The sequence below is a fragment of the Astatotilapia calliptera genome, chromosome 20 (genome assembly GCF_900246225.1).
Source record: "Astatotilapia calliptera chromosome 20, fAstCal1.2, whole genome shotgun sequence".
Classification (NCBI taxonomy): domain Eukaryota; kingdom Metazoa; phylum Chordata; class Actinopteri; order Cichliformes; family Cichlidae; genus Astatotilapia; species Astatotilapia calliptera.
This window is the reverse complement of record NC_039321.1, coordinates 20,298,137-20,321,592: the sequence shown is the minus strand read 5'-3', so window position 1 is coordinate 20,321,592 and position 23,456 is coordinate 20,298,137. Positions and strand designations below refer to the sequence as shown.

The following is a 23,456-nucleotide window of genomic DNA, read 5'->3' as shown; positions in this document are numbered from 1 at the left end:
CCTGTATGTCTGTGTCTATATGTCAGGTTGGGTATCAGACGCCACCTCTGTAGGGACATCTCAGGCCCTCCAAGGTATGGAGGCCTATCTCCCCCCACCACTTCCCCTGCCAGTGGCAGACACCCTCAGACATCGGTGCGTTGGTGGTTCTTTGTGTCCGGGGGTGGGCGTCCAGGTACACACCGGCTCACTCCTGGTGGCTGCTTGTCGGGGCCTGGAGCCTGGGGCTCGCTCGGGCCACTTCGGGGGTGGGGTGCCCCCGGCCTCTCGGCCTGGGGCTCGGTCACTCTGGCACAGCTGGCTGCCGGCGGAGCTCACGGGCACGTCACTGCAACCCCCCTGGCTTCTGCTCCGCGGCTGCTGAGTGACCCCTTATCTGGGGCTCTCCTCAGCTCTTTCTGGGACAGTGGCACGGCTGCCCCTCTTTTGGTCTTCCTTGGTCTCTTGTGTTCTGAGGGTCTCTGGATGTCTGGAGTTCTGATCTCCTCCATACCTGCTTCATGCCCTGGAGGACGGGGCTGTGGCCCCCCCACACCCTCTAGCAGATCATTACATGAAGGAACCTTTTAAATACAAGCGTGCTCATGCTCACAGGTGTACACACGGGTGCTCACACCCACAAACTACACCCTTTTTGGCTCCTACCTCAAAGCACACTGTGCGCTGTCGATCTTACGTGCTGCACAATAATGTTTAATATTTAGTATTTACTGTTATATTCCCATAGATCATCGCAATGATGTTGTTTATTATATTGCTCTTTTTTTTCTTCTGCTTGTTTTCTCTTTTTTCTTTCTCAACAGGTGATCCAGGTGATTGATATATGTATTTTTTGTCTGCTTATTTTGTTGGTTTTTGCCCTTTATCCCCGTCCCTCTTCCCCACTGTTTTTCTTTCCCTCTTTCTTTCTCCACTTTCTTTTCCCCAGTCAAGTCTGTCCCGTATTTAGCAAGTGAAAATAAAATAAAATAAAATAAACAATAAAAGGTGAATCAAATAGACCATTATGGCAAGGCTGGGATGGTCCATTTGGTAAAGTAAATCCGTTGGGCATCTTTCTTTGCCTTTAGACAACAATTCTGAAGAGCCAAACGGGACAGGCAAAAAAAAGAAAAGAAAAGAAAAAAGAGAGAAAGCAGGAACTGTGAAAGTCAGAGCGACTAAGTATGAAACACCACACACACAGAGTTTTTATAGTGCTGCTCTTATTATTATTATTTTCCAGTGTTTTCTGTGTGTGTGTGTGTGTGTCTGTGTGTGTGTCTATATATCTATGAAAATCATTCATCATCTCTCACGCATAACCCTTGCATGGTGGAAAATGAGTTGCCTAAGTGACAGAAGTGGATGAGGTCTCATGTTACTAAACTTTACGAGCTAGAAATTTGCATAATGAGAAAAGGACACATCTACTTTTTAAATTAATTCAATTAAATTCAATTTTATTTATATAGCACCAAATCACATCAACAGTCAAGCAGCTTTATATTGTAAGGCAAAGACCCTACAATGATACAGAGAAAACCCTGTCAATCGGATAACCTTGTAGCAGTCCGAGCAAGCACATGGAGAAAGTGGGATGCAAAAACTCCCTTTTAAGAGGAAGAAAGCTCAGATGGATTCAGGCTCAGGGAGGAGCAGCCATCTGCCATATACTATGACTGTCTGCACTTTCCAGATGGTGAAAAAAAAGATAATTTGCACCTGGGATGTGGATTGATGCTAAAGGTTGTGGCCCTTGTCATTAAATGTTATGGATATTGGATTTAAAGCCTAGCATTATAACTTGGTTTTTCTCGTAATTAACCACACAAGTCAGAAGGGGGAAAAAACATTAATGAAATAAACAGAAGAGTGGCAAAGGCAGCTACTTGTGAGTTTGACTAAGCAGCTGAGTAGAAGAGAAAGCAACAATGCCATAGCAAAGGATGCTGAGACATTTGGGCGATTAGGAAACAGCGGAGATATGAACCTAAATTGCGGTCGGGTTAAGGGTCAAGAGGGGTGAGGAGGTCAGATAGAGCCCGGCTAGCTCAACTTATAACAGGATATCCTGCAAGGAAAAGCCATCTGGTTCTCCTTCTCCCTCTCCTTCTCTGTCTTAAATTCCCACAAAAGGCACAGCAGTAAGCAGAGGTATAACCTTTCCATGAAAACCCCTGAGAAAACACAAGTTCATCAGTCATCGGTGGCAGACAGCTGATGTATGTGCCTACTTCATGTTCTTCTTCTTCAGCAGAACTCGGAGCACACTGAGTGTTTTATATAAGTGTGCGATGACAGCTGTATGATGTTTTTATCCACTTGTTTCAGGGGCTTCAGCAGCTAGAGGGAATTTTCCTACAGGGGTAGCAAAGTTGATCTTATCTTAACCAGACAGTGTCTAAAAAACACAATGAATCATCCCTCTTCTGTTTCAGTCAGTCATGCCTTAAACTGATATCAACAACTTACTACTCAGAAAGAACTGTTATTCAGTCGCAGTTAAGCCCCATTTATGGAAGAGGAAAATGAATTAATGGAAATTTGTCATATATTAAAGGTATTTGTATCAGACGGCACTTGGCACTTTTATACATGTTTTCCTTCATTTGAACCGGTGTGAACAATGACTTACAAGCGCAATCAATGCCAGAAATTGTGAGGCAATTCTAAGAAAACCAGTACTGTGGTTTGTCAAGACATCTAATAGCAGGAAACTACCGAGAGCACAAGATTTTTGGTTTTGTTGCTTCAAAGGTGTCACCATCTCATTTGCTTCTTTGCCACGTGTTGTTGTGAAACCAATGAAGGGAGAACGTCTGAAGCGCATTTGTGATAGTAAAGTATGGTATACCCTCACGGCCACTTTATTAGGCACACCTGTTCAACTCAGACATGCTCACACGGCAGCACCACAATGCATTGAGGCATGTAGACGTTGGCCAAGCCGAATTTCAAACTGAGCATCAGAATGGGGAAGAAAGGTGATTTAAGTGTGTGAATGTGAGTGTGAATGGGTGAATGACTGAATGTAGTGTGAAGCACTTTGGGGTCCTTAGGGACTAGAAAAGCGCTATACAAATGCAGGCCATTTAAGTGACTTTGAATGTGGTGGTTGTTACCAGTCAGGCTGGTGTAAGTGTTCCAAAGACTGGGCTTTTCCCACATGACCATCTCTAGGTTATACAGAGAATCGCCTGAACAAGTGAAAATATCAACTGAGCAGGAGTTCTGTGGGAGAAAATGCATCGCTGATATCAGAGGGTTAAACTTGTTCAAGCTGATAGGAAAGCAACAGTAACTCAAACTGCATCCAAGGTTTGCAGAAGAGCATCTCTGAACACACAACATGTCAAACTTTGAAGCAGATGGGCTACAGCAGCAGAAGACCACACCGGGTGCCACTTCTGTCAGCTAAGAACAGGAAACTGAGGATACAAGCAGGTTCACCAAAACCGGACCAGAAAAGATGGTCCGATGAGTCTCTGTGTAATTCAAATGATACAGTCAGAATCTGGTATAAACAACACCAAAGCACGTGTCCAATGTGCCTTCAAAGATTCAGGCTGCTGCCATAATGGTGTGGATATTTTAGTACCAATTTTGAATGCTACAGACTCTCTGGTTATTGTTGTTGACCATGTCCATCAATTTATGACCACAATGTACTCGTCTTTTAATGGCGGCACATCTGTCTAGCCATTTTCTTATCCAGATATCCAACTTTGTCCCATCTGGCACGGGGCAGCACAGCGGTGCAGTGGTTAGTACGCTCACCTCAAAGCAAGGATACTGGCTCAAACCTGCTCTGTGTGGAGTTTGCATCTTCTCTCTGTGCAGCTAAAAGGAATGCATGATTCTGTGTCTGGAGATCACACTATCAATATCAGTATATGGTAAAGGCATATAGTCAATCTTAACATTAGCTTCTCACAGATGATTTTTATGTAGATGAGAGGTCTAAATGGTACATACCCCAGCCGTCTAAAAATGGATGTGACCAGACAACCACATATGTTCTCGGGGACATTGATCTGTATCTGCATGTAAATGATGTTACTGTCTCGTTCTGTGCTGCACGATGAGCTTATAGTTATGGGCCTTAGGATCTTCGAAGCTTCTTGTTCCAGATTAGACAAGTTGTAAACATTCAAAGACTTTTTTCTTTCTTTTTCTTTTTTTTTTTTTTTTTTACCTTGAACTGAAGTGGTTCAAATAACCAGGTTAAACTCTGGCTTGTTTACAACCCATTCTGTTGTTGGAGCTCCCTTTTGTTTTCACATATTTACTGTAAGTGAGGAGGATTCTACTATAACAGAAAGCAAGACCCTAATAATTCAAAATGATGCTTTAAGCATACACACAGCTGGCTTAACAAAGCCCAGGCTGACACTGTCCGAGAAACAAAACCATGCCAGCCTGTTTTGCTTATTTAACAAGGACTGCAATTATATTTGTTTAAAAAAAAAAATCAGTAACAACGCAGGATGACAGGTTACTAAAACTGTCCGGTAAACACCTCGTGAGTCCATGTGACTTCTGTTTACAGGGGCTGCTTCACTTGTAATTGGGTATACTAAATCTAAACAAACTGACAAAGTTGCCACAATGCTTTGGACCCCGGTTAAATATCCGTGAGCGTGACAGCACTGTGAAAAAGATGCAGGAAAACACAGGCCAATCATAATTTACTGTATGTGCATGGCCAGAGTGTGCCAGCAGCTATTTTAGTCTATCCTGGATTGTTTTATTTTGACAGGAATTTAGAGGGGAAAAAAAGATAAATACTACTTTATGATCTTCTACAGTTTCTTCAGAGAACTGCCTCATTTGCTCAACGTGTCAGACAGACTTCAACCAACTAATTCTTCCCATTTTGTGAAAACCTTCATGTTTCCCCTTATGCAACAGTTATGCCAAAGTATAGTCATTGTTCTCTCCGTTCGCTGAATCACATACTCAGCCTGATATTCTCACATTCGAGTGCGCTCTTTAAGAGGGTGACATTTTCCATATGGAAAAATTAACTTATTTTTTTCCTACCCGTGGTTAATCATGACACAAACAAGACACACAGAGAAACACAGAGGGACAGACGGAGAGCGAAACGAATGAGCGAAGGATTGAAAGCGAGAGAGGGGGAACAAGAGTAGAGCTATTTTTGGCCTGTCTGGGTGTTTCCTACACACACACGCTCACGCTTCTCAGGCTTGTTGTTGTTCAGAACGGTGGGTGTTATAAGGCTGAGTTTTGATTTGATTTGACTTTACGTTTTGAGGCTTTGTATATGTGTGTGTGTGTGTGTGTGTGCGTATGTGCTTGTGTGTGTGTGTGTGTGTGTGTGTGTGTGTGTGTGTGTGTGTGTGTGTGTGTGTGTGTGTGTGTGTGTGTGTGAGCTGGCTGCTGACATCCCTGGGATTTTCTTGTGGTAGCTATGGTTTCTTGTGGTGTTTTGAATAACTTACCATAACTCCAAACGTCCTCGGGGTGTTAAGGGATCCTCGGTCCTTCATCATATACTCCTCTTGTGCCGTCACCGGAGCTGACCTCAGTTCACTTTCAATCAAACCAGATCAAACGTCCAAAAGAGAGGCTGTAATTCATTTAGTCAAAACCGTCTTTGTGTTCAAGTACTTACCGCCATCTTTTGTTGCTCTGCATTAAACCTCTCACAGATCTCTTAGTTTTTTTAATGGCTTTGGTAGCGCTCGGATTTTTAAAATGCTGATAAAAGTTTCTCTGCAGTTTAAAGATGCTATATGTATAGTTTGTATAGATAAATAATGCTATACGACTGGTGTGTGTGGTAATGCCTCTTAGACCGAAGTGGATGATGAGATATTGCACATAAAGCTGGAAAAAAAGTAACACTGTTTCTTTGTTTTACCTTTCAGTGGTGGTTAGTGATGACTGCACAAATGACACTGTTGCTATTTTGCGGAAAATGCCTGTCAGCGATCCATTGTGTTTCTGTGGACTGCATATGTCACCGAAGCTTTCCATGCACTGAGTCCTTTCAGACACTGGTTCAGCCTCAGTCTTTTCACACATATCTGTAATTTGAAAGTAGAAAGATGTATATTAATTTCCTGGAACTTCCCTCACTTTGATCTTAATCAAAGGGTTTTTTTTTTAACTAACAAAAAATGCAAGTCCCCAGAACAAAGACATCCTATAATGTGACTGGATAAATACAGTCCACACAACATGAATAAAACCTGAAAGACTTTCAAAGGTCTGTACTGTATATAATGTATGTGCTTAGCTTATTTATGTATTAGGATTCTGCTTGAAGATGCTAACAGTCTCATGTAAAACAACGGGACTAACAAACTGATGCTGGAAAAAACGTAAATATTTAAGACTCACAGCAAAATTAAGTAAATTAAGAGTAAACCTAAAATAGACTTTATAAAATAAAAACATAAATCTTTAGTAAATGATAATATATAAAGGTAACAATCTTCACAAGGGAATGTGTTCAGGATTCTTGTTTTGCCCAACTCTTAATACCCAAAGACAACCTAATTAACTAACAATAAAGAGGAAGCAAACTTCTCATGTTTATATTTATTTCTAAATATCTCTATATTTATCTCTTATCTCTATATCTATATTTATGTTTTTTTACGCATTTTATTCTCATATCATTAAGAGTTCTTTCAATTAAGAATGATTTTGCAATCAACGCTGTGCTATCGACCTACAGCTTGGATTTCCTAATACATGGTTTCCCATGCAGCTCATTGTTACTCACTCCTCATATGAATTGGTCCACAGCACAACAGCTAGACCGCTAACAAAAATCTGCAAAACCTGCCACTCCATATCAGCCTTGATCCCTGCTTCCCATCTCTGCTTCCAGTGAAATTCAGAATTCATATCAAAATTTTATTAGTGCACATGCCTTTTCATGGCCTTATCCCCGCTTATACAGGAGAACTGCCAAAAGCTTATTACAGCAGTCGCGCTTTCCGTTTATCAGATCAAGGTCTTTCAGCTGTTCCCCATTCTGCAACCACACTTTTTAGGTTGTAGCTCCTAAAATGTGGAACAGTCTTCCTCGGTGCATTAAGTCGGCTGAGTCTGTGGTTTCTTTCACATCTGCTGACATTTTTTATAGGTTTTGCTTTTTAACATTGTGTCCTTTTTTGTTTTAGTCTAGTCATACTGCCTTTGTGTGCAGGTATGTACAGTATGTTGGGCTAGGCAGACCCATTATGACGACTGCAACATTTGTGTCTGCTCCTCCTTAACTCCTCCTAGACAGGTAATCAATCTGGATTAAACTTATATTATATACATTGCCCAGGTTACCAGCACTGTCGACATCTAAATAGCTTTTTAAAATTAATTTTATAATTTATATAATTTGAGCTTTTCAAATTATATAAATTTGACATTCACATATATATATTATGTGAATGGTGGCTTAAAACATTAGATCTACATTATACGTATATTGTGTACATTATGTGTACTCTGTTTCTAAACTCATGTTGATAAAGTACTTTTAGTACAGTGAAACTTTGGGGTCTGAGAATTGTGTTGTCATCTGTAAATAAGTGTGGAAAAAGTGGCGCTAATAATGCCTGTACCCTGATTACCAATGAATATGTAGCTTGGAAGAAGAAGAACAATAAATATATAAATCAATTATTTAGTTATTTAGTATTTATGCACAGCCATTTTTGCCACCTCATATACCTATATATAGTGATACAATGAACATAAAAAGAATAACATCGTAAATCAACGTACATGTCCGTGTTTTAATACATGAGCGAAATGAAGAAACAGTGAAAGCTCATTGTTCTAATTTCCACATCCATATTTTTACTCTTGTCCTTTACTAAAATAGCTTTATATGGTTTAGAGTTCAAAATAATCCTTACGTGTCATGAATGGGTCTCAGTTTATCATCTGTCTTGAAAACAACTACTTTAAGCATCTTTTCTCTGATTGGTTGCCCCTCACAAGCTTAAATAGTAGGTGGGCGGGGCTTCTGTTTGCCTGAGAAGACCATATTAAGCAGCGGTCCCCAACCCCTGTGGTCCCGTGGCCCATGGACCCGGGCCATATATCTGGCCCAGATATCGGGCTGCGAGAGTTGAGGCTCGGGTGTGAAATGTATGGTTTTCAGGGTTTTTATTGGTTTTTAGCATTTTTTTTTTTTCCCCGGGTCTTTTTCTGTGTGTTATGAATAAATCTTCTTTTTTTGGTACCGGTATTGGTTTTATTTTGTTTATTTATCCACAATACCTTAAAGGCCGGTCCGTGAAAATATAATCGGACATAAACCGGTCCGTGGCACAAAAAAGGTTGGTGACCGCTGATTTTAAGGACATCTCATCCCTCTAAAATTAGGACATCTGGACAACTGGAGCAGTTTGATGTCTGAGTTTTCAAATCATAGGGATTACTTACATATACATTGACCTTTTATAAAAGCTTCTTGTTTTATGCTTTGAATGTGTGGCTAATGCATTTTTTTGTGTGGGTGTGGGTGGGGTATTGGCAGTTTCTGGTATAACTCAGAATGCAGGCTCTGAGCTTAAATTTGTGAAGAAATGCATTTCTTCTGTGTGCTCAGTTTGGTGGAACTTTAAAAAGCATGTCTGAAGGTTTCTGTCTTTATATCATGATTAGAAACTGATGATCACCAGACTAAGGCAGACTCAAACATGGTGGGGGGGAAGCATTTTCAGTATGTTACACATATATAATTTTAGCTGCTTAAATTACTAGCAAAGAGAATTCTGAAATGAAAATATGTAAACGCACACAAACACATGGCTGTGTGCATACATCTATGTCCGCAATATTCACAAAAATAAAATCCCAGTGCTTTTCCTACCAAATATTTTCCAGCCTTATTATTTTTATCCTCTTTGTTCTTGTGTTTACACAGCCCCACTAAAGATAATACATCTTTTCCTCCCCGTCTGCCCCTCCTCCTCCTCCTCTTATTACCCTCCCTCTTCTGCATCTTCCCATCTCCCTCTTTCCGTCTTCATCTGGATACCTTTCTTTGCTTCCTCCTCCTTGGCTTTTCTTCATTCCCATCATCCTCTTCTGTTTTCTCTCCCTCAGCTCCTTCCCTCTTCTCATGCAGCATTCCTCACATTCTTGTTGGCTTCATAAGGGGAAGGACCCCGCTGGCAGACCAAGGCCAAACATTATTACAGTGCTCCCAGCCTCTCTCTCTGTCGCTCTCTCCGTTTCTCTCATCCTATCTGTCTTATTTTTTTCCCCTCGCTTATCTCCTAAACCACACTGCTCAGGTCCTCTTATCCTCTTCCTGACTTTCCTTTAACTTTTTAATCCCTTCCCTTCAACATTCACTCCTTTATTCGTTTTCTCTTAAGCCTCCACTAATTCCATTTTACTGATAGTATCTGTAAGCTCGGACTTTAACTATGTTAAACCAGTTTACTGAGACTGCTGTCTCTCATAATTAGTGGAAATAAGGGTCATACCATTCCCTCTTACGCACAACAGACTCATTTGTGTTTATACCAGAGCATGTGCTGTTTTTTAACGACACACTGTCTGCACATGGTAGATCAAGTATCAGACACAGATGCTCACAGCAAAGGCTCCCCCAAGTTACCCAACGCACACATACACACAGACAGACATCCACTTTACCTGTAAAGTAGATGACATTTAAAGCATCCTAAATGAATTTAATCAGTTGCCTTTTATTTTGTGAGGACTCCAGTTTAGTTTTGCACATTCTTTATTTTTTTATTGTTGTTTTTGTGAAGAATCACTTCTTGTGTCAAATGTTGTTGCTTTAGCAGTAGCACATCCCTGCAGGTGGGAGGCAACTTTGTAGCACACATTTGACCACATCCTGCCCCATATACTAAACTGACAAAAAAAAGAGCCGTACGTCAAACTTTTCTATGTCATTTCAAATTAATTTACATCTTAAAGGATGACTGATCATGTTTCTAAAAAAAAAAAAACCTGATGTGCATTGCATCATTTTTCTGCACTGTCTTCATAGCTGTGTTATCCCCTGTTGTATCTTAAGAAGATAACATGGATTATTTGATTTCTTACAAAAGCGTTAATACATGCGATGAGTTTTACAGAAATGTGAAATCATTTTGATTTGAAAATCTCAGGAATCAAAGCATAGCACACTGAAATAGACGCCAGTTCCTATTATTGTTTGTGAAAAATACCAAGTGACCAATGCTGGACAGAGTGTGTATGCATATGTATCTATTCCTCTCTCCCTGTGGGCGGTTGCCTGCTGCGCTGCTTTTCTGTCACCCTGTGGTTTGGTTATTTTCAGCTCGAAACCGGATGTGATTCAGACTGCATGCTAGATTGTGTAATTGAATGGACTAACCACATACACACACACACACTTTTTGAACGCGCACAATCGCATAAACGATGCAAACACAAACACACAGGACACAACCCTCTCTCACACACACCGTTATATCGTTAGATACACCCACACACTGAGGGTTTCTGGGAACAGTGCTGGGTTCCCCCCGTTCAAAGAGCCACCCGAGGGTGAGCGAGCGGACGATGAAGCACCACCAGCAGCAGCAGACAGAGCGCTCGTTTCTTGGTTTCAATATTGGTCTTAAACATCAGTTGTTGACCTGGCTTACGCTGAGATCGGAAAAAGGATAAAACGCTTGCACACGCTCGTGCTCTGTGGAAACAAAAAGGACGGTTAAAAGTGGGGAAAAACATTGTGAAGTGCTTGTGAAACTTATTATAAATGTCAGTTTCTGACTCAAAAAAAAAAAAATTTAAACGGTACTCTACAGATGGTGCTGAATTAAGAAGAGTGAGAAAAACAGGGAGTAGATAGCGTCTCCAAGCACCTCCGCCATGCATGAAGACATTCCCTGCGGCCTTATTTAAAAATAATAATAATAATAATTCAAACTAATTTCTAGCAGTTTGGTGTATTAGTTTATGTTTTAAAATGTCTTCTAAATGTGAACGTTTGACAGGAAGTTCTGGGAGGAAGTTTGTTTTGCAGGTACAAACAGAGGTTTGATTTTTATGGTGCTACCCTGGAGAAATTACAGATTTGCAAATTATTGTAGAAAAGGGCCAGAGAGGTTTACTGAATCATGCAGACCACAGTGGAGTGGTTGTGACGCGAGGATGTGTGCGATTCACTGTCAGTGGCCTCTACCAGAAAACTGCCTCTTGATTCTAGGAAGACTTTGGGCTATAAGATTTGACAAGGCAATGTTCCTGCGTCACGCAGGCTTCCACAGCAGCGTGTTGTACTGCAAGTGTGTGCGCTTGAAAACTGACAGGATGCTCTACTTCCTTGGTGGTCTGAAAATGTCAAGAAAAAAATGTGTATCTGCACATCTGAACATTGCACAGAACTTAGTGTCTTTAATCTCTGAAAAAAAAAAAAGTAGTCTGCATTACCGCAGGAGAGAATTACAAACATTCAGTCCTTCGTTATTATGAGGGAAAATAAAGATAGCTAGACATCGAGAGCATCTATTTGGATAGTTTTACCCTGATTTTAACTGTTTCAACTGTAAAAGTCTATTATGACTCAACTTTGTTAAGGATTATGTCAGCCTGCTTTATTTACTGCCACATCCCTTGTTTAACCGTAACTGCTCTTAATTACCCCCGTTTTCTTTTGATATTAGCAGTATCTGCTGTATCAAGGCAAGGTGTGCACCGATTACAGTGGAGTTATTTTTACTGTTATGCCTGTAATACTTAAAAGTTCATCAAAAACAGCTGACAAATGATGACTGAAAGCAAAGTTCTTCGTGAAAATTAAGCATTTTAAAAAGAGGATTATGGATAAAGTCTTTTCCCATAAATAGCAGGACTGATCACGTCAAGCCACCAGCAACCATGATCTCTCTTTCTGCACAACATACTTGAAAGCACAATAGGAAGCTTGTTCACACTTAATACTCAATTAGCGTGAACAAGCTATTGAAAAACTACACAAAATGTCCATGTTTCTACATGACTGCATTTTCTTTCATAACAGACTTCCTGCTTGCTCTACCACACGAGTGAATCGGGTGCAGTTTTAAACACACAGATTTACATTCTTCACGTACAGGAGCAAGTAAAGTCATTTGTATTTGTAGAATCGAGACTACAGTATATGGCATTGGTAATTTGGCACATAGAAACTATCTGAGACATTTTTTATGAGGGCCCCTTTAAACAGCCTTACTTTGTTTTTCCTGCTGTTCTTTGGGACAGCAATGAATGTTATTCAGCTTCAGCTCCAACTGCAGATTAATTTCCAAAGATTAATGTAAAGTTATTTCCTGCGCTCCCACAGTTCAGTTTTGTTAGGAAATATCTCTAATACTTACCTTTGTGATTCTATATAATACTGTGATAGTGGTCTATATAAGTTATTTAGGAAACAAATCTGAAATAGCTTCATAACTGAGCACTGCAGGCAGGAAATCAGAATTACAAAGGAAACCAAACCAGGTTCAAAAATTGTTTTTGTTTCCTGAGAAAATACTTGCAGCTTTTATGGTTTTGTGCAGAAACTCACACAGACTCGAGTTTTAATGTGCACCCAAACAAGCTAATTTGTTCGGTGCTATAATGGTTTTCATTGCACATTAGCTCAATGGTGTATGACTGTAATCAGAGATTTTCTTGTCCACACCTACACCACAGACAGACAAAGTTAATGGAGTGGGGGGTATGAGGCGTTTGAAAACGCTATTCAACAGTATGTAATTTACTGTAAGTACAAGCTCAGGAATCAATATGCAGGACAACTATTTATATTCACTGTACTATAAATAAAGTGAGCGCTAAGAAAGGTATTGCACAGCAGATCTGTGCAAGTCAGTGCTGTAGTGATGGAAGTTCCATTTTGACCAACATCTGTCTCATCTTGGAGGGTCACATGTTGCCGTATCCTGACATGAATAACACTGTGTGGGTTGTTTGTTGTTTTGGAAACATTTAAGCATTTATGACAAATAGTAAATGTTCGCAAAAAGAGCCTAATTTTGTTTTGGTTTTTTTTCTGGGGGCCTCCAAAAGAACCCTGGAGATCCCAGAGCCGAGTCACTCTGCTTGCTGCTGGAAGTTCTTGACAGCAGATGGAGCCACAGAGAGGGAGCTATTATTTTATGTGGCACAAAATCCCCATCTTATTTGTAAGAAAAAGTAAGAAAAAAAAGAAAAAAAAAGAAAAAGAAATAAAGTTAAGAACGCCATACAAGTTACGAGCAGTCAAACGCGGAGCGTGCACTTAAAGGGAGTGAGTCGGTGCGGGAAAACAATAGTCAAGAAGGTCCTGTGTGAAGTCAAGGCTATTTTTGGTGGGGCCCGCCTCGCCTGCTATTTCTGTCAGCAGGAGAGCGAAGGGGAGGGAGCAGGGCTTCGAGGGGGCCGGACTTACTTCTCTGTAACTTGCCTCCGATAAGTTCCTGTTTCGGCTCCTCAGTCAGTACAGGCTTCACTGACAATACCAGCGGACCTCTCCATCTCGCTTCCATCACGTTCCGTCAGCTTTTTGGCTCTTTTTACTTGTTCAACGTTTCAAAAACAGACTCCGATACAAGTTGGATTATCTTCAAGTGTGACTGGACTCTTTGAAGGGGCGGTTAGGTGTAAACGGGCTCCAGTTTACAAGGTAGGCAAGCGCTGGTGTTGACACGGTCCGAGCAGCTGAAAGTTTGATAAATGTTCTTAAATTTCGGGCTGTTTTGAGTCGGGCTTTCGACTCGTCGGGCAGGTGCAGTATGGCGTTAAGCTAAGTGCGCAGGTGCACTCTTTTAATTGCTCGCGAGCGCTTGGAAAAGTGTCACGCGCGCGCATCTTTGACGAAAACTTAAAAAAAAAAAATTTGGTACTTTTCTCGAGCTTTAATTTATTTCATTAGTCTTTTGTACATATATGTTACATAAAGTCACCATCAACTCCAACAGTCGTTTTAAAACATGATTTGCATTACAGCTCAAGTCATTATGAAGCAAGAAAGTGACTTTAAAGCAAAGTGCCGTTGACAAGCTGTAAATCACGTAAATAATGTCTGCCTTCCTAAACAGAGTAAGGAGTGCTTTGTTGAAACTGCCGGAGGTGTGTTAACCACAAACCTACGTTTCTTATCAGTCATTTCTTAAGATAAGATTCAAATATTATTTACTTTTGGCCCCAGTGAGGTTGAGCAGATGTCGGCCAGCATCACAGTTTAGCAGCAGCACCTCCGCAACCCAGTTTAAAGTGCAGGTGCACTGTTCGCGTACTTTTCTACGACTGGGATTATCGCGCGCGCGCGCGCGCGCGTGTGTGTGTGTGTGAGAGTGTGTGTGCGCGCGCGCGCGTGCTTGCGTGGTACAGCCCAGACCACCACACACTTTTCTCATCTTTTCTATCCACATGTGGGTCAAAGTAGTGCACTAGACCTGTGGTTGATACATCACATGAGCAGCTCACATTGTGCCAAGTGCCAGCACATGGCAGTGGTGAAATCTATTAACACACACCTGCAAGAAACGTTGTCACCTCTCTCTTTAAGGCTGGTATTAAAACTGCTTTGTTTATTGTGACATTTTTAGGAAAGGTTCAGAGGTGAAAGCTGCCAGTTATCAACTGTGTTTGTTTTTTTTTTTTTTGTTGTTGTTGTTTTGTTCATTGTTGTTAGATATTGTGAATATGAGCTCCAGTTCAGTGATATACTTTTGTCTTTGTCCCCACAGATGGAATCGGCACCTCTGGGAACATCGTAAAGACTGACAGACAGGACAGCGTACTTCCCACAGTGGCAGGTTAGACCTTAAACCTCTGCTGAAAATGTTCAGAATGCAGTTCTGATTTAATAAGTAGTTGGGTTTTTTGGTAATATTTTACTTGAACCTCTTAAAGTTAGGCAAAAGCCATTAGCGCTGAAACGCTCTTGTGGAAAAAGATGCTGCTGCTCTCCAGGCAGTCCCTGCTCACGACTACATCTTGTTTTCTTTACATCATTTTCTTTTTAACATGTGCGCGTACACACACACACACACACACACACACAGTGTATGCAATTTGGGTGACAGCAGTTTTTCCACAATGATCTAAGCTGCAGTAAAAGTAGAGAACAGGTGCTGGCCTAGTTGGAAAGACGCAGCCTCCTCGGCTGTGTTTTTCATGTGGGTTTAGAAGTTAGTTTTGCTGCAGGTCATGCAGAAGTTTAATTGAACATGCGTCACGCAGTCCTACAAAAATGTGTGAATGTAAATTTACCACATGAGCTATTTATTGTTTAGTAAACGTCCAATAGCATCCGGTTTTAGTTAGTTTCCTACTAAAACAAAAGACTTAGTTCTGTGTTCGAATTAATATTAGGAAATCACTGGTACCAGTGTATAGTACAGTAGAGGGATTCACTTCACTTTTTTATATTTTCACTTCCAGGATTGTGTAAGAGTCATCAGTAAGGATTCTGACGGTCATTCTTCTTGGCACAAAAGCTTCTCACATAAACATCTGGAGATATCAAAACATATTTCCTCCTAATTATGGCTGATTGCAACTGTTTCTTTCACAATGTGGTCATGGTTAGATAATGAAAATGTTCGCTCTGACTACTAGTGTGATGCAGGACGTGAACTTAGGTTAACCCTTTAGCACTCATTTCAAGATGCCACCATCTTTCCAGTAAAATAAGAGCTGGCTTGTTACTTTTCTTTGTAATCGTGTCAAATTTTCAACAATTTTCAGCAACCCTTCCTGTCATGTATTCATCTGTTGTGCCTCTCTTTAACAAAAAGCCTAGTTGATGCTTTTGTTCTTAAACCTGAGCTCAAAAAGTATTTGATCTGCTGCTCCAAGCATCAGAAACAAGTGACCCAGGCTGGCACTTTTAGTCCTGCATTTTTAGTTTAGATTAGCATTCTCTGCTGTGAAGCATGCCTGTGTGATCACGCTGTGTAGGATTACAATGCATGACTCTCTGAATGAAAGCCGGCTCTCGCTGTGCCAGGCTCTGCTGACTGCATGCTAACCAAGGACCCACTATGGGCTTTGTGTGTCTGCGTGCATGTCTCTGGAAAAAAAACTAAACAAAAAAAACCCCATTGAGGTCATGGCCGTAACTGCAGAGTCTGGTTACATGCGTGTTGTCCACACAGGGCAACTGGCACTGGCTCTCTATCCTTTGTCTTCCTCTCTCTAATTTCTCCATCTCAAACATGCACACCTCGCTTTAAATCATTTGGCCTGTGGAGTGCATTGCCCTTACGCCAGACGTCTGAAGTCGGAGATTGGTTAGCGATCTAAGGTGGCGGCGGTCTGCGCCAGATGTGCATAACATGTGAAACCACCATTTTAAAAGCCTCTGGAGCTCAAACAGCCCTTTAAACTACACAGAGTGCTATAATAGACCTGCAGGGTTACGTCCCACTTGTCCTGCTGTGTCTGTAATAGCCTTGAACCCTAATTTTCCACATACGTGAAACAGAAAACACGCAGAAGTGCTGTTCACTTAAAGAATAGCTTGTAATACTTGGCTCCTGTAGCAGTTACCAGAAGTGAGAGCATACAGGTATAATGATGATTTCGGACAAGTTTCGCAATGGCTTTCAAAAGCTATGTCTATTAATAAAAAGACCTTCACCTCATATTCAACTTCTTCCTCCAGCAGCCTTTTCCTCTACACGCCCTAGAAATGAAAAAAGACACAACTCTTAATCCTGCAAACAGAGATATTTCAAAATAGTTCAGTTTTTTTTGTTTTTTTTTGTTTTTTTGATTGACCATAGTAATGTTATTTTTCAATAATTGTTTTCCTAATAAGGAGTGAAAAAACTGCCTTTTTCAGGGCTGTCAGTGAAATCAACAAAAATTCCTTACAAATTTCTTCATAGAAAATACGACTTATTGCAGTTTGCATGTGTACTCTGCTCATTTTCTCAGGCCTTTACTCTATGGATCGCTAAATGGAGTAACTCCAACAGTCATGCAGTGGAGATCACATATCCTAGTTGTGGTTTCCAGCCACATTGGTCAGCTGATCTGGGCACTGTGTTTCTTTTAGTTACCGGTTCCTGTTGAATTAAAGACTCAACTGGAGGAAAGTTGATAAGCAACAATCAATCAATCATTACCTCTAATGCTGGTAATCGTTCTCACTTATTTGTATATCTAAGTAACATGATTCCTATTGAAACATTTAATCAGCAGGTTTAGCCTTTTATTGAGTTGATATATCACTAGAAGACTGTAATGTTGCAGCTGCTAGACTGTTTATTTAGAGCTTAATTGTGCTCCTTCTTGAATTTCCAGTTTGCGCTTTGGCACCCAAATAGCATTAGGTCATTCATCCTCTGCAGCTGCAAATTCAAAAACGTACTGACATTTTGTACTAATGAACAACATATACATTAAGGTGATTTTGAACTCTAATACCCGTTAAAGCCAAATGGGAGTGCAGACACAAGCTGTTCAGTAGTCGAGGTAGTAATGGTTGTAACAGTAGACGGCGTTGGAGGTTTGGCGGCTATTTTTGACCTGCTGAACAAATGGCTCAATTGTCCTGCCTCGAGGTGCATGAAATCACTTGATATGTCAGGGGTAATGTTATATAATACTCTCCAAGGGGGGCTCACAGGACTGTGTTTGTGTGTGGTGCAGTTGTCTACTTTTTATTTCATTTTAGAGCGTGTGTGTGTGAGTTTTTCTGTGTCTGTGTGACAGGCTGCACATATTTAAAGTATTTTCTTGCAAGGGGACTGAGAGACTGTAAGAGTGTGCGCTGTGGCTTGAGGTAAGAGTGTCCTCAACATTTTATTACTGTGTCAAATCAATTCACGTTGCATTAACCTTTGAGCTAAAATCTTTTTGCTGTGGTCTGCTGGGTAACTGGTCTCTTATTGGCCTCCAGCCTCACTCTGATACCTCCCCCTCCCATTTCTCTCTCACTTCCGTGCACACAGCCGTGTACATGCCGAGGCACGTAATTCGGATTAAATTTACTGAAGTCAATGGAATTCTTTCTTCTAAGGATTTATTCCTGTGGCATTCAGGGTATAAAAAATCCCGAAACACTCAATTTTCACCTCAGTTACAGCAACTGTGCCAGACGAGAAGCCCTGGATCTAAATCTGTTTCTGAGTTCCAAACTTTAAGGAAGCTGGGGTTGTTCCCGTTTCCCACTATTGGTGAGAAACAAATACACGGAAAGTAAGATGTCCTAGCTTTAATTAGTATCCTCTTCTTTTTTTGTTTTATCTTTCCCTCACCACCAGTGGCTGGGTTTTGCTGGAGATTTCTTCCTGGTAAAAGGGAGTTTTTTCTTCCCACTGTTGCCTAGTGATTGTTTCTAGGGGATCATCTGATTGTTGGTGTTTTCTCCAGCTACTGTAGGCTCTTCACCTTGCAGTATAAAGCACCTTGAGGTGACTGTTGTTATGATTTGGTTCTATATACATGAACTTTCATTGAAATAAACTTGAATCAAAGGACACATTTTACTATTTGTGTACCATTTATTTTAAAGCTAATTTGCTTTTGTTTATACAATTAATACTTAAGTCACCGATCCTAAAATATTCAGGATCAGTGACCTTGTCTTTGTTCTTTTTTCTTTGAAATGGTTAGTTGCTGACTAAACATTACATATGTAGAAATAAAAATCAAGAACATTCATGTAACAGCCCTGAACAAAAAATAAATTTAGATGTTAACTTAAGCATTAAAGTTCTTTGGAGATACAGGTCCATCATTAATGCTAATCATCTTGCTCATAGATAATAAGTTAGCCTGATTCCTGATACTGTAGAAGCCACATATCAGTCACAAGTTCTCCGAACCAGATGATACCGTCTGACCTAAACAGCTCAACCAAGTCATGATTCAGCTCACACCGACTGATGCTGACCTCGGATCAGATGGCTTGTTGTAGGTGCGGATGTAATAGGATCTGACCGGACTCCTGACTTTACATGTGACTCCGTGTGTGTGTGTGTGTGTCTTGATTATCTTCAGTGACGTTTACAGCTTCAGGCTGATTTCTTTGTAATTGAATAGGAGAACCACACGATACAGGTTTATACAATGCCCATCTGTGGTCAGTGTGTCTGTCTGGGTGTGTGTTTCAGTATATGTAAGACAAGTTTCTGTGAGACACCCCTTTTCACCGAGGATGATGAAAACAAATAGTACTGCAACAGAGGTGAGAAGAGCTGCTGTGTAGTTTGAAATCTACAGTAAACTAAAACCCGACACGTACAGGAGTTTTGGGCCCGAGGCAGATGCCTATTTTTAGAGGGTAAAACATTCCGATATTGAAGGGTAAAGTGAGGTTGTGCTGGAATTGCATTGAAAGGGGAAAACAATGGTGTTGCTGTTTGTTGACTTTCCAGAAATGTATTTCCCGAACTAGTTAGCAACTTAGGGCAAAGATGCCACTTGACTCCATACCACCATTTGCTCAGCTGTGATGCTTGCAGCTACATGTCCTGCAGGAAGTGCTGAGAGCCAGAGCTGCTCTGTGGCAAAAAGTATGGGATGGCTTTCTGCATTATGTAGTGACGTTTTTATATTGCACACCATAGACGTTACTGCTGTTATGTCTGTCATACCATCCAACAGCCAAAGAGGCAGGCGTCACATGTTACCAATCTCACAAAAATGAGTACAAAATCATCTACAAGTATTAGCTTTTTTTTCTTTTTTCTTTTTTTTTTGTCCAATGGGCAGAACAAACATCTGTTTATTTAAAGAAATCAAATGAAACCAGAAAATTTCCACATTTGATCTACTAAAATTAGAAAAAACAAAACAAAGAGACTTTCTTTTAAAAATATGATCAACCCTTGATTACCAAACAATTTCTCTTTTTGAACATCATCAACTTAATGTTTGGCCTCCATCTTTGTGTACGATTGAGAATGGAATTGGGTTTTTCCAGAATCAATGTTTTTTTTTTTCCTTTGTTAGATACGCGCATGTGTGTTTGTGTGTTCATCCCTGACCAGAGTGCAGAGCATGTGCAGGAATGTTAATGCCTTCTTCCTTTGTTATCTGTGCAGACGGCAGAGTGTGATGGTGCATATTCATGAAGCTGCTTTCCTGGAACATGTTAACTACTCCCATGAAATGAAGAGATTTAAATTTAAGAGAAGCAGATAGAGTAGAGCGATACTGTAGATTCTCTCTCTTCTCATTTTGTTTCTTTTCAGTTTTTTCCCAAATCCTATTTCACACATGTACTTTATTGTAGTTCATTAATGTTTTTCAGTTGCAACAGGCACCAAAGCTGGGTGCTCTGGCAGTCAGCCACTCCAGCATGTTATCACCGTTCCAAAAAATCTCCATGTGAACAGGTCACGCAGTCAAGCTTTGCATCTTGAAACCTGTTATAAAACAAGTAGAGGGGGAAACCAAAGTTGCGCCGATGTACACAGCATTTCAGCAGCGTTCATCAAGTAATTAAATTGGGAGTCTTTCTTTATCCTTCAGGAACGCTCATCAAACTTGTGTTTACGCTGAACTGGATGTTGATGTAAGTTTTGTCCGATTTTGCTGAGTTAAGTCAAACTACGTCTTCCATGCAAGACGGGCTGAGGCTTCAGCCAGATAAGCAGATATATTGTGTTGTTCTTATCAGCCAAAGGCCTTTGCTGCAGATTGTAGCCACCAATCTCACTACCACAGGCTTTTTTCCCCCCAGATATGGCAATAGCCACAGGCTATCAGCATATCAGTCACCACTGTCATTTTGATGACTCACTGTTTTCACTTACAACCAGCAATATTAGTTTATTTTAAATAATCGTGCTTACAGTATCACACAATATTTGAGAGAAGAGATATGAGCAAGACACTTAAGGCATTATTATTTATTTCCCTTACCTGGCTCTGTGTTTAAGAAATGTGTGAATTCTGTGTTTTGTTTTTTTTTCCCCCTTTTCTTCTGGCTTTTTATGGTGTGTGTGTGTGTGTGTGTGTGTGTGTGTGTGTGTGTGTGTGTGTGTGTGTGTGTGTGTGTGTGTGTGTGTGTGTGAGAAACGTGTATTATAAAAGATAAAGAGGGAGATCCCGTCGAGTGTGGGTTTTTTGTTTTTTTTTGTTTTTTTTGTTTTTTGTTGGGAAATGTGAAGAATGTGTTTGATGTGAAGGAGAAAAGGAAAATGTATACAGATGTGCAACAGAACTGAAGTTGGATTGATCTCTAAAGTAGAGTTTGTGAAGATTAGTGCAATGAATTCTTAAAATTCTGTGAGAAATTACAGAAAAAAATGATTAAAAAAAAAAAAAAGCAATTTGCTGTTCTCGTACTGTAAATGCAGATGGCATTGAGGGGAAAAATACTGGCCACAGTTGAGTAATCATTCAGGCTGCAAGGGAGTGTCATCCATTTATAGTTCACAACAGTTTGTGTTGGTGTGATGTAGGAACACTAAAACAGCAGTATAATGGCAATCAAACAGTTATTGTAGTGTAAAGTTTATATTTTATACCACATATTGCTGTGTTTTTTTTTTTTTGGGTTTTTGTTTTGGGTTTTTTTTTATAGTAGAGAAACTGTAAAATAGCAGCTTAAAGACTAGAAATGCAGCTGCCGGTACTTTACTGTAATTTTACAGGAAATGTTATTCCTGTGTGGCTCAGCACACAACTTTTAAATGTAATCGTATTTTTTCGATGGTGAATAGTTTCCTCATGTTACACTGGGAACAGGAACATGCCCAACACAACCAGTGCTGCTTTTGGAAGGTGAGCAGCTGTATTTCATCAGCTGGAGAAGTGCCATTCAGCAAATAAACGGTCCTATTCCTGTCAAAGAAGGAACTCAGTTTCTTAAGTCTCCACATTACCCCAGTCTCGGAGTATAAGGATTTATTTATTTTTCGTTTGTTTCATAGTTTAACCTCTGGTCTCCTGAAAAGTATGACACAAGGAAAAACCAAAGTGCCTGTATTGAGCAATGAAGGTGTCCGATGTCATACAAACAAAAACTCAAAGAATCTGAGTTCGTGCAACACAAAGAGAACCTTTCCTCACCTGTGTTATGATTAACATGTTGCAATACCAACTTGGGCCTTAAGAACATTTGTCAGTCAGTCATAGTACTCATTTCCCAAGTTACAGTTCTTCTGTTTGTTGCAAAACAAAGCAAACACAAAAAGTATCACTTTCCCCGTGCTAGAAGAGTGTTTGGAGTAATATCTTAACCGACAGTATGTAAAACAGCAATGGGGAAAAATGGCAGACGATCTGGTGTCTTTTAATGTGTCACTGAGCTAGTGTGTGGCATTCAGCGGAATACAGGAAACGGAGATAATGTGGCTCTCTGAACCACGTCTGTGTCGACTGTTATTTGTCAAACAGGAGAGCACACCTGGTGTCACCTCTGTGACAGACGGAGGCATTCAGATGAGTGAGTTGTTTCCACCTTCAAGCAAATTATAATACTGGGTTAAGATAATTTTAAAAAAAAAACAAAAAAAAAACAACCCCAAAGTGACAGAGATGCACTCTGTCAGAGTTTTTCTATCTGTGTGACCTGTATGTGAGTTATGTAAATGGGTGTATTGCTGGTATGCTGAGCTGGTGGAATCCCAAAGCACCTGTTTAGATGAATTGGAACAGGATGTAATGACTTAGATTCCTCACACGATGTTCATAAATCTCCTGATGGAAAAAGTGAAATGAGACAAATTTTAAAAACGTGTAATTAAAAATAAAGTGGCTTTTGTTTCAAATACCTTGCCCTTGACTCAGATTTGGAAATACTCGGTAATGACTCTGTTATGTCCTTAACTTTAAAACTGTTTCCATCTTCACTGTGATTCAGGAGGTGGAGCTCTTTCTGTCTGTTTGTCGAAGTCCCTTTTTCTAAAGACTGTCCCAGATGTATCATCATGTGAATGTAAAAGAAAGAATTACCATGTGTGTGGTATAAGAAAAATGCCATGTGGCAGATTAGGCTACTGAAATATATAAATTCAGTCAGGTTTAGGGCTAATTGGCGAACATTAAAACACAATATTGCTATGGTGAAAGTGGTAAACGCTGTAGCTGTATAACGTCATTGTAACTGTTGTTAGCTTGTGGTTGGTCCTGTCGAAGCTGCTAGTATAGTTTATTTGTAGACTTATTATTTCAGTGGCAGCTGGCTCTTATCTTATTTTTGGAAAAAAAATATAAAAATTGTGATGTTGCATAAACACGCTGATTACAGAGGCAATGAAAACTTCATTTTTGAACGATCAATAAATTATTCATCAGGCTGGTTTTTGTTTATATAAATAGAAGTCAAACCTCACACACTGAACCATTATCATCTCATTTTAATCCCACGCCAACTGTACGGGGGCTGGCAAACAGGATTCTTAGGTAACCTGCAATCTAAGTATTAAAGCGGGAAGAAAATCATGAATTATTTATTGATTTATTACAAAGTAGTTATGTATTGAGCTTGGCAAATGTTTTGGAGGAGGGTGAAACGAATCCAAGTGTGGATTTTTCCTGTCGTTCTC

The 23,456-nt window shown here is 40.2% G+C and overlaps 1 protein-coding gene across 1 annotated transcript in view; it reads left to right on the top strand.

The window, feature by feature from the left end:
* The window catches only part of hdac7a (histone deacetylase 7a), a 55,895-nt gene that overhangs the window by 3,287 nt on the left and 29,152 nt on the right, over nucleotides 1-23,456 (top strand). Inside the window, exon 2 of the mRNA XM_026153494.1 lies at nucleotides 14,691-14,759. Coding sequence (XP_026009279.1) covers nucleotides 14,691-14,759 — 69 coding nt within the window. The remainder of the gene's footprint in view (nucleotides 1-14,690; nucleotides 14,760-23,456) is intronic.